The 11144-nt window shown below is 57.3% G+C and overlaps 1 protein-coding gene across 1 annotated transcript in view; it reads left to right on the top strand.

Annotated features, from left to right (window-relative positions):
• The window catches only part of KCNN3 (potassium calcium-activated channel subfamily N member 3), a 201039-nt gene that overhangs the window by 170685 nt on the left and 19210 nt on the right, over nucleotides 1-11144 (top strand). The window contains exons 4-5 of the mRNA XM_030887860.2: nucleotides 664-805; nucleotides 7604-7714. Coding sequence (XP_030743720.2) covers nucleotides 664-805; nucleotides 7604-7714 — 253 coding nt within the window. The remainder of the gene's footprint in view (nucleotides 1-663; nucleotides 806-7603; nucleotides 7715-11144) is intronic.

Below are 11144 nucleotides of genomic sequence, written 5' to 3'. Positions count from 1 at the left end.
ATTACTGCCAGCGCCTCCACTCCAGGTAGGGCTTCCTATTTGGTTACCATGGACACCACCAAGGCCAAATGCTTGTGAAGCGGGGAGGAAGGAGCTGTGTACGCGCGCGGCTGCAAATAGTCTTAATCATTGTTTTCTCTTGGCAATCCCCGGTAACGATGTAATTGTCACCCATTAAGCGGGGCGCCTAATTGCCTGAGCGACTTGACCTTGCTGGCACAGACCCCGCATCTCTGAAGGGCTGTACCCCCACAGGCAGACCCAGCAGACACGGTTTGACATGCCCCCTGTTGGGGAGCTGGTAATCCCAGAGTCCTCGTATCCACCTACATTTCGACTGTCGGCCGAGAGGGGAAATTTTCAATTTTATTACTGCATGATTTTATCCAAAGCTTTTGATCGACACCAAAAGGATGTCTGTAGTGCGGTGCAGCTCATGACCAAACATTTTCTCTGGAGCCGAGCTCAGCATGGGGAGGGGAGGGGGGCACGGGGGCCACCGTCGGGGGCACGCTCAGCAGCCTGGAGCGATGTGCGTGCCACTTGACTGCTGTCTGCTCCTCGCCCCAAGGCCTCCTTTCCTCTCCCACCTCCAGGTGTGGTCCGCAGCCTCTCCCCCGGGCACGGCGGTTCAAAGACTAATGCCTGTGTTCCCCTTGGCAGGTACCACGACCAGCAGGATGTAACTAGTAACTTTCTGGGCGCCATGTGGCTCATCTCCATCACGTTCCTTTCCATTGGTTACGGGGACATGGTGCCCCACACGTACTGCGGGAAAGGGGTCTGCCTCCTCACCGGCATCATGGTGAGTACCCCCACCCCGCCCCACCCCTCCTCAAGCTCTGCTCACCCTGCAGAGCCCCCTATTGGAGCACAGAGGTGCCCCCCAGCCGGGCGGGCAGAGAAGGGGTGGCTGCTAGCCAGCAGGCCTGTGTGCGTGTCCCTGCGCCTCAAGGCCAGGTGTGAAGTCCACGGCCGGTCTCGCCTCTCAGTGTGCTGCTCTAAGTCAGGATACGGCCCTGGCACAGGACAGTCCACGGTCCTGTCGCAACCTAACAAAAGCAGACGGCAGAGCCGGCGGGGTCGGGCGGTCCTTTCCTCACTCCCGCTCCCAGGGTGCACCTCGGCGTGCAGCTTTGTCCCCCGCCCCAACCAGAGCACCATTTCTGGTGCATTCTGCTGGGACTCACAGAGGTGGGGATGGGGTAGAGCGCTGAACCCACCTTCAGAGACCTGAGCCCCGGCCAGGAGGTCAGGCCGCTGGGTTGGTGGCTGGTTTGGTTTGGCTCCGTGGTCCGGGGTCACGCTGGGCTTCCCCAGTCTTCAGCTTCCACGCGCACACAGTCAGAGTCACGCACGCAGAGTCACACATGCATGGCATCAGAGTCACACAAGCATAGTCACGCACGCACAGTCACACATGCACAGACTCACGCACTTTTGCCATTTCTGCATTGTGAACGGGTGGGGTGGGCCACCACACTGCAGTACCAGGGTCTGATTCCTTCCTGCTGCCCCTGGCCGTGCCCCCTGGCTGAAGCCCCAACCTACTGACCTCAGTGTCTCCAGGGCAAAGGGGAGCTGAAGGCCTGCGGGCCCTGCGCTCGGGCTCCCAATGAGGACCAAGGGAAGCCGTCTCCTTGTCAGCCAGTAGGGTCCACACACACACTGGCCCTGCGGGTGGGCCCTCTGTGCCCCACCCCCTCGGGGCATGGCCCTGCCAGGGCGATGAGGACCCTTATCCACGGGGTACTGTAGGTCCTGGGCTGGCAGCCCCCCTCTTGGCCTTCTTCTAGAATTCTAGAACAGAGAGGGTCCAAGCTGTCAGGAACCAGCTGAGGCTCAGGGATGAATCTTGGTAGCCATGGGATGGGAGGTGGACGAGGTGTGTGTGGGCTGTTTTATGTCTCTGTGGGGGGATATTACAACTTTCCTCAAGGCAGCCCTCTCCCTGAGTGCCCCCCACGCACCACCCCTCCTGAACCAGAATCCTCCCTGTTGGCTCTTTCTCAGATCTCATTCAGCAACTCCATTTCTCAGGAGAGAAAAATACCTCTCCTTCCAGAAGGGAAATAACTCTCTTTTGCAATGGAAACGGGGTGGGGGGGGTATCTCTTCCTCCAGGGTCTGAGTTAACACCTCATGGGCCTTGGGTGGCCCCACCTATGCAGCCCCCCATCCCTGTGGGACTGGTTTGGTGGAAGGAGGGTCCCTGGTGCATCCTCTGGGGTCGGAGGCCTGCATGGTGAGCTGGCTGGGGCCCCACAATGCCACCCGGGGGTGGGACACAGCCGCCTCCCTTTTCTGAGTAAACCCAGAGCAGACCCACGTGAGTGGGCAGATCTTGAAACAGCAGTGAACGACACAAGGCGTAGCTTCGAGTTTGGGATACACCATGGGCCAGGGTAAGAATAAACCGCTCCAGCGATTAGTAGGAGTCTGTCTGGCACAACTCCAGCTGCCACCAGGAAACCAGAGACAGTCTTTCTGCCAGAGTGCCACGACACCATGCCGGGTGGCCAAGCCTTCCCTGGCCCTCAGAGCCACTCCGAGGGCGGGCCACCCTCAGCCAGGGCAGGCACGGAGCCCAGCTGCCCAGAGGTGGATGGGCCTTGCCGGGAGCCTCTTGTTTTTCAAGCCCAGCTAAGTCTCCCTCTCTGTGTATACCACATCCAAGAAACAGCCCTGCTTCTCAGCCACTTCCCTGACTCCCTGGATCCCCTGCCCCTTCTGGCCATCCCCCTGCTCGGGCATCGCATCCCCATCCCCGGTGTGGGCTCAGCCTTCCCATCCCCATCCCCATCCCCCATGTGGGCTCAGAGCCTTCCAAAGGCAGCACCCCCACCCCCTTGGTGCCGGCTCTCTCTGGGTTAGCTCCTTGGCAGGGAAGGTTTCTTTCCTTGTGAAGAGAGGTGAGATCAAAGTGGAAAGAACAAGCAGACGAGGGGGGACCGATACCCACCTTCAATGACGTAACGTAAAGCCCCACAGCACAGGCTTTCCGTGTCTTTCTGCAAAAATAGGCACCTTCCTACACACGGGAGCAGGCTGCGTGCCTCCACCACCACCAGTGGGCTCCACCAAATGACAGACGGCTGCCCGCTCAGGGACCAGCCGCCCAGAGGAAACTTTGGTGGCAGCTTTTCCCTGACAGATGTGACTCCATCTGAGTCACTCCTTCCAAGGGCTTCTCGCGGCTGAGACTCCTGCCCCCTCCCCCTCCCAGCCTATGTCTATCTCAGATCATTACTGCCAGCGCCTCCACTCCAGGTAGGGCTTCCTATTTGGTTACCATGGACACCACCAAGGCCAAATGCTTGTGAAGCGGGGAGGAAGGAGCTGTGTACGCGCGCGGCTGCAAATAGTCTTAATCATTGTTTTCTCTTGGCAATCCCCGGTAACGATGTAATTGTCACCCATTAAGCGGGGCGCCTAATTGCCTGAGCGACTTGACCTTGCTGGCACAGACCCCGCATCTCTGAAGGGCTGTACCCCCACAGGCAGACCCAGCAGACACATTCTCCCCATAAAGAGTCTCCCTGACAGCAGTGACCAGGCCGTGGAGGAAAAAGCCGCCCCTATCTAGGACCCGGGATTGGAACCAACAGTGAAAGTTCCAGACGGACCTTCCAGGCATCGGCCAGACCCGGCAGTAGTAACCCCAGTGTAGCTTTCCAGAGTCCGACTCCCCGTGTGGAACCTGCACGAGTTAGAGACAGAGAGACAGCGGCCTTGGGGGGGCATTGCTCCCCCCACCTCCCCACCGAAGGCTTCCTGAGAGAGGCCTGTGGGCTGCAGAAGGAGCGTGAGGAGGGACGGAAAGGTAGCATGCACTGAGTCATTGGGGGGGGCGGCGCTCAGCAAGACATCTGCTTAATGTCAGTTTGGAGGGTGAGCCTCTCCCCGAAACACCTTGGTTTCAAACCAATTGCTGTTATTTTCGTTGTTGCATGGAATCTGTTGCAGGAACAGAACCCAACTGCAAAGCCTCCCGCGTCCCTCCTCCATTTGTCACTTTCATTTGTGTTTTACTTCGTCTCATGCTTCTTTGGGTGAGAACACCTCATTCTTCTCTCCGCCCCCCTCCCCTGGAGGCTTCCATGGTTCTCTTGCCGGAGAACAAAGAGTGGGAGGAGCCACGTGGAGGAGCCCAGGCCTCTGAGGGGGGTCCAAGGCTAGAGAGGAGTCAGGCCAGTGCGTGCCCACCCCCACCCCCGCCCCGAGTCCTCCGTGGACCAGGAGCTGGGCCCAGAAGACCCAAGGACTCACAGCGGGTGTCAGCTGTGATACAGAAGCTGCCTCATCTGAGACTTGGATTTGCTCCACCGGCTGACCCCGCACAGGTCTTCCCTGCCCCACCCCTCCTCCTCCTCGCTTGACCCCTCTGCCCACTAGTCATTTCTATGATGCCAAACGGGAACAACAGGGGCACCCTCCCATGCCCGAACCGCCAGGCCCCTGGCAATCTGTCCCTGAAGGCCAGCCTGTGTCACAGCTGCGTCACAACAGTGCTTCCAGGCGGCTCACGTGGCCCGTTGGCCGGAGCAGTTCACTTTCTCTAGGTACTACGGCCAGTCATCATGCCAACAGGACCACAGAGGTATCACCCCGTACAGATGACCGTAGAGCGTGTGTGTGGGGTGGGGTGGGGGGGGGTTCCCATGATAGGTCCTGTGTTTCCTCTAAGACTGACCACGGAGGTCAGACGACACTCCTTGGTCTCTGTTCCCACCTCTCGAGTCCACCTGCTCCTCTTTCTCCTGATTCCTCCTGCCCGCTTCCCTCCTCTGACCCAGGCTGTTTAGGATGCATTTCAACTTGTCCCCTTCTGTCTCACACACACACACACACACCACACGCACATGCACACCACACGCACATGCACACCACACGCACAGGAGAGCACCGGCTGTCCCGAAGTCAGCGCCCTGCCTACCACTCCCTGAAGGCTGCTGGTGTCTGACCCCGTCTGTACGAGGTTGCTTCTTAATGGAAGTGACCAGGTCAGGCTTCATTAGCAGTGATCTCCCGAATTCCAGTTGCTGGATTTTCTCAAAGCAGCAGAAAGCTGCGAGCCTCTCCAGCTCCCTATTCAGGTTGGGAGGAGAGGTGAGGAGCCCAGCACCTTCCAGAGAAGCACCCACAGGGACTTCGGCCCTCTTTGTCTTGAACCTGGGATGTCCTCTGGCCCACCGTCCTGCCTCAGTGCAGAAATGTATCTGGATCGCTCCTTAGCTGAAACCTGGTTTCCCACGAGAAGCCCTGTGCTGGGCAGGCTGGACTGTACACCACGACACAGCCACAGAACATCTCACCGAAAACCAAACTGGCCGGTGCCAACTCAGAGCGACCCTGCCGGACAGGGTTGAACTGGTCCTGTGGGTTTCTGAGACTGTCACTCTTCCCGCGCTACAGTAAGGATGCTGGAGGACTGATGCCTTAAATTCCCAGAGTTGCCAGCAGAGCAGAGAAGCGTCCATCCTCAGGTTTGCTCTGTTCTCAGCCCGGGAGCCCACAGCAGAGTCCGGACCCAGAGGCCACTCCCCGGGTGCTCTGTTTTTAGCACAGCGATACGGCCCCCACTTTGGGGCTTCCATCCCCGAGTCCCTCGGGGACTTCTTATACGGAAGATGCATTCTGCTTGCTGTGGTTGGGGGAAAGGGGACAGACATCTCCCTTGTAGGGCAGCTAGGGTTTTGCTTCTGAGCCCTGGCTAAATGGATGACCGCCACCGGCCAGGCTGTCTACTGGCCCATCTCCTCCGCCGTCTCCTGCTAGTCACAGAGCCCAGAAGACGCAGGCCTCTCTCAATGAGGGAGGAAAACGAGGTCGGCAAGGGGAAGTCGACAACAGACCCTGGTCTCGTCACTGGACTGTGCTGGACGTGGCTGCGTGACAAAGACACCAGGGGACACGAGGGGCTTTCCGTGGCGGCGCTCACGAAGGGTTAGACGAAGCATTGTCCACGTCGGCCAGGCCCCACATGATGCAGGCCAGGCTCTGACCGACAAGGGGCGAGCCTTGCGGATCCACCTGTGGGCGTACCTCCCAGCCCTAGTGTAGCGGCCAAGGCCGACCCAAGAACCAAGCCGACGGCTGCTGAGTGGATTCCGACCGGTAGCTGCAGATGGAACACGTGGGTGTCTGCACGGCACACATTTTGTAGGACCCCTGAGGTCACAATGGTGCCGGTGGATTGGTGACATCCCGCTAAAGGGGGCTCTGAGACTTTAATGCCTGTGGCAGTTAAAGGGACAGGCGTTTGGCCTTTGTAAGCTTCTCGTGTCTGTCCACGGGTGGGAGTCTGGGAAGCCCAAAACGTGGTCCGCAGGCAGCAAGCAAGTTTGAGAGTGAGGCCAGACCTCGGACAACAGAGCTCCCTGTTCTGAGGCCCGGGGCACACAGGGGTGCCCGACCAGGGCAGAATGACTCCCTCCTTCCCCGGGTGCGCACGGGCTGGGCGAGCAGCCCCCCAGGAGAGGCCCAGAAGTCCATGGGGGCGGGAGGACCGTGGTTGCAGACCCCTTTGCTCCCTCAGCTCATTTACCAGGCAGTCTAGTGTGGGCCCTGCCGTCCTGGAGACTCCTGAACCCCTGCTTCTTCCTCGTACCCCTTCCGAGTGCGCCCCCATGGACCCACCGAAGCAGAATAGCAGCACTATTCCGGAAAGCCCGCCGGGCCTTCTGCGACTGCGTATCCACCCTGCTTTTCTGCGCGAGTGTTGCTGTCGGTCCTCGGACCCTCTGCGTGGGGGTGGGTGCCGGGCCTTCTGATGAAGGAGAGCAAGACGCTGCCGGCGCTGAGTCGTGCCAGACCTTCGGGCACAAAGCCCCGACCCGGGGCTGAGCTCAGGCTCCGCACGCAGTGTTCCTTCTTGAAGGACCATCTATGTGGCTGGTGTCTTGCCTCTTCATTGGAGTCTGTCCATGGAAACTCCGGGACAGCACACTCACAGTTCTGCAGGGCCTTCTTGCATCCTGAGCTCCCTGCGTGCCGCACGTTTGCACCTGCCCTGAAGACAGGAGGCTTGACTCCACCCAGGGTGTCCGGGAAGAGAGGCCTGGCCCATCTCCTTCCATAGAGATTCTGGCCAAGAAAGCCCTAAGGGGCAGTTCTACTCAGGAGCACGTGAGGTTGCCATCAGTTAGAATCAACTTGAAGCCACTAGGTTTGGGGTGGTTCTTTTGTCAGGAGGGTGCGAGGAATCCAGGGCGACTTCGTCTCCTTCCCTCTGGGCCCACTGTTCTGGGGGTGGCAGTGGGGTTAGATGTGCAGGAAGGCAGGGGTGCACGTGTGTGTGGACCCACTGCGTGGCCTGGCGGGCCCTGGGGATTATCGGTTTGACGTTCCCAAATCCCCAGCCTCCATCCCTAATCCTGCCCGAGAAGGGCCAGGAAGTTTTAGCAAGACCCTTTCTCTCAGAGGTCAGCTGTGGAGGACAAGCCAGAAGGTGCTGGTCTCCACACATGGGTCTCCACCAACCAGGAAGCCGCCGCCCCCCAGGAAACACCCACTGAGGGCACGGGGTTTGGGGCACTTTCTCCCAGGCCTGGCCTCTGAGTGATGTCCTCTTTCCCGTCCTGTGTCCTTGCTGTCCCCACAGGGTGCGGGCTGCACTGCCCTCGTGGTGGCCGTGGTGGCCCGGAAGCTGGAACTCACCAAAGCAGAGAAGCACGTCCACAACTTCATGATGGACACTCAGCTCACCAAGCGGGTAAAGCACCAGGGGCCCACGTCCCCATGGGGGGCCGGGGGTGGGGTGGGTGGGGTGGGGTCTGTCACCCAGCACTGCTATCACAGGAATGCTGCCCGCAGGTGGCGCTCTCACCCTGTGTCAGTCCGGGTAGACTAGAGAAACAGATTCCTAGACACCCTCGGATGTGTATAAGAAAGAGCTTTATATAAAGAGTACATTGAGGAAACATAACAGCCCAGTCCAGATCAAGTCCGTAAGTCGGCTATTAGCCCGTTTGTCCGATACCAGTCTATAAATCCCTCTTCAGACTCCCACAAAACATGCAATGACGCCAAATGTAGGAAGATCCCAGGCCAGTGGGTGGAAAGTCTTGTGGATCCAGTGGCGGTGTAAGCATCTCAGTGCTGGCGTGGGTCTCCACGTAGCTCCTCCAGCTCTGAGGCTCTGGTGACCATCAGTCTGTCTCCATGTGGCTTGTCCACCAGAATGTCTCCCAGGGATTGAGCATCCGTCCTGCCTCCAGCGAGCGATTTATCTCCTTAGCGCCTCCAAATGAGGTCCTCAAACTGCGACCCAATGGACAGGCTAGACTCCACCCTTCTCTCTGAATCCCCAAACTGACAACAGATGATCTCACTGCCACACCATCAAATGCAGCTTCTCACCGTGCAGGAGCCTAGAGGCCAGACTTCAGGGCACCGACCGGAGGGGACGCTTTCTCTCACTGTCATTTCTGGGGGAAGGCGCTTTGTCTCTTTTGAGCTCCTGTGCCTGAACGATCCCCACAAGGCCTGGCATCCCGCTTTCCCAACTCCGCTTCTCTCCCTGCTTGTCTGATCTCTTTCCTATCTCAAAAGAGATGTACCTGCACCAATCCTGTCTCATTCACACAGCAAAGGCCATCCAGTGTCTAATGGGATGATAATGGGCACAGAAATGAAGATTTACAGCCCATCTTGAGGGGTCGGGGCAGGGGGGAAGTGATTCGACCCATAACAGTTTTGCTCAAGACCAAAGTGGAAGCTGGTGTTAAGAGTACAGTACCGGTGTAGATGAGGGCGTACACAGAGGGCTGAAGGAGCCCGGGGTCCCTGCCTGCAGCCTCTCCACATGGGTGAAGCAGCCTGACGCTCCACCGCCCTGTCATCTATTAAATCATTGTACATGGTGCAGGCGACCAAATAATCCTTCTAATCATTAAGTCTGTGACATGCAATTTTGTCACCCGCCCCAGGGCTTAATGGTGCCGAAGAAATCACCCACCGTGAGGTAAATTTTTGTTGATGCCCAGAGATTTCCGTGGTCCTCAGTAGAAAGTGCTGCAACGCCTTAGAGGCAATGTTGGAAATACAACTAAAGCTAATTCTTTAAAAACAAGAAACAAAAAACATTAAGAACAATCGTTCCAGTGGAGCCCAGATTCTGAAATAAGGGTGTTCATCAAAACATCATCTTCCTTTCTCCCCCTACCCCTCCTTTGGGTTTTCTGGATAATATTTCTCACTCATACCCTTCTGCATATGGTTAGGAGGATGAAAAACAGAAACTATGCAAGCCTGGGAAGATCATTTAGCTGCTACAAGCCCAACACCCCACTGAATTGTCAGAGAATCAAAGACCCACTGAGAAGAGGCAGAAACGAGCCTTCCAGGATAACAGCAGGCCGAACGAGCGAGGCAGGAGCTGTTGATTTAATGACAGCTTTTATGGAAAATTCTTTAGAGCTGCAGGCTGCAGGAAGGTCAGCAGTAGGATTTTCTGCAAAACGCTCTTCTTTGAGATGAGAGAGTCTGGGTGGGTGGCGGGGGGTGGCCTTACCTCCAAGAGCCCTGGACTGGGGTGGGGGGGGGTCTTAGCACCCAAGACCCCTGAGCTGTAGAGGGGGTGGGGGGGGGGTGGTCTTAGCAGCCAAGACATGCCTTCTTTGTTTGGGGGACTGAAGTAGGTTAGAAATGCAAGAGTAACCAAATGTTGATTTGGGTTTTTTTGAAAGCTAAATCAACTCCTGGGTGATTCACGTTGCAGCCAGCGCAGTGGCACTGTGTTGGGCGTGGAGACAAAGGCAGGGAGGAGAACAAAAGAGAGAGAGAGAGAGAGTGAGCAGAGAGCGCTCCTCCTGGGGAAGGCAGTGGGAGAGGGCGCAGTTGCCAAGGCCTGTCCAGGTTTCCGGCAGTATATTTATGGTGTTTGGTGGCTCAGTCTTTGATTACATTTATTGGGTTCTTAGAAGAGCTTTGATTACATTTATTGGGTTCAAAGAAGAACTTGGGCGAATATTCCTATGTTGTCAATGGATACGTGGCCTGACGGGGCACCTCGTGGCCCTGAGCCGTGGCTGGACGGAAGGGAGCAGGATCTGTAGCATGGACGCTGTGGAGGTCGAAGGCAAGCCTGTGGCTGAGACCAGCCCTGTGCGTTGGACACGGCCTTTGGTCATGCGGCCTCCGGCCTCTCGGCCCCTGTAAGCGGTAAGCCAAAGGCCCGTTCGCTGGGCATGAAGGAAATTCTGCGAGTGATTGGAACATCCCATACGAACACGCTTGCCATTATTCCTCCAGAACTTTCTCGGAAGCTGTTTACCCAGCAAGAGGGCATTAGCCGTCTTTCTGCTTCCTCCCCTTTGCTGGTTTCCAAGCCACGTAGCCGCTTTTATTCCGTGTTATTCCTTTGTCCCCTCCACTTTTCACTCCGTGAACCAGACGCCAGAGGAAAATAAAGCCGAGGCGAGCCCGCTCCCTCGCACGCCAGGAAAACAAACCATTTTCTGCAATGTAATTGTAGAAGGAGATGAGATTGTGGCTGCTAATTTCAATCTTTCAAAAATAATTCTCCAATATCCTCCTCAAGCCCACTTGCTCCTCGAAACAGTGCGGCTGGAAATCAAATCAATAAATATGTATAGCGTGGCAGGAAGTGCAGGACACCTTGTTAATTGAACCACATCTCACTCTTCTGAGAACACTTACATCTGCGGAGACGTCCCTTTCATGTGTAATATCTGTTCCCAGAGAAATAAACAACACAGAAGGGACGGTGCTTCCAGAGAGGTGTTCAAACCCACAGCGCGGAGCTGCCGAACTGGACCTGACGCGAGACCCAAGCTTGGTTGGCCTGCTGTGCTTAGAACTCACTCTGACCTGCCCCCAAGAGAAGCCCCCCACCCCTTTCTTCTCCTAGGATGCCCACTCATTCCGCTGTCCTCTCTCAGTGTCTCAGTAGTCCGGCTGGAGGAGGGGCCGGGAAGGGGTGGCTCCTGGGTCAAAGAGATGCTAGGCTGGGCAGATTCAGAGGATCACGCGGACCCTCAGACCCTCAGAGAAAGCTCCAGTAGTGGCCCCCTGTGTGCAGAGTAGGACCACTCGAAGCAGATCCCCAGCCCTGTCTCCTGAGGGCCCTCTGGGTGGGCTTGAACTGCCATCCTTTTTAGCTGAGGGCTTCGCCAAGCAAG

Source organism: Echinops telfairi, unplaced genomic scaffold, assembly GCF_000313985.2.
Source record: "Echinops telfairi isolate 266 unplaced genomic scaffold, ASM31398v2 ScPeMD7_7425;HRSCAF=8463, whole genome shotgun sequence".
NCBI classification, from domain to species: domain Eukaryota; kingdom Metazoa; phylum Chordata; class Mammalia; order Afrosoricida; family Tenrecidae; genus Echinops; species Echinops telfairi.
Note: the sequence above shows the minus strand (reverse complement) of the source record. Positions and strands in the feature narration are given on the sequence as shown.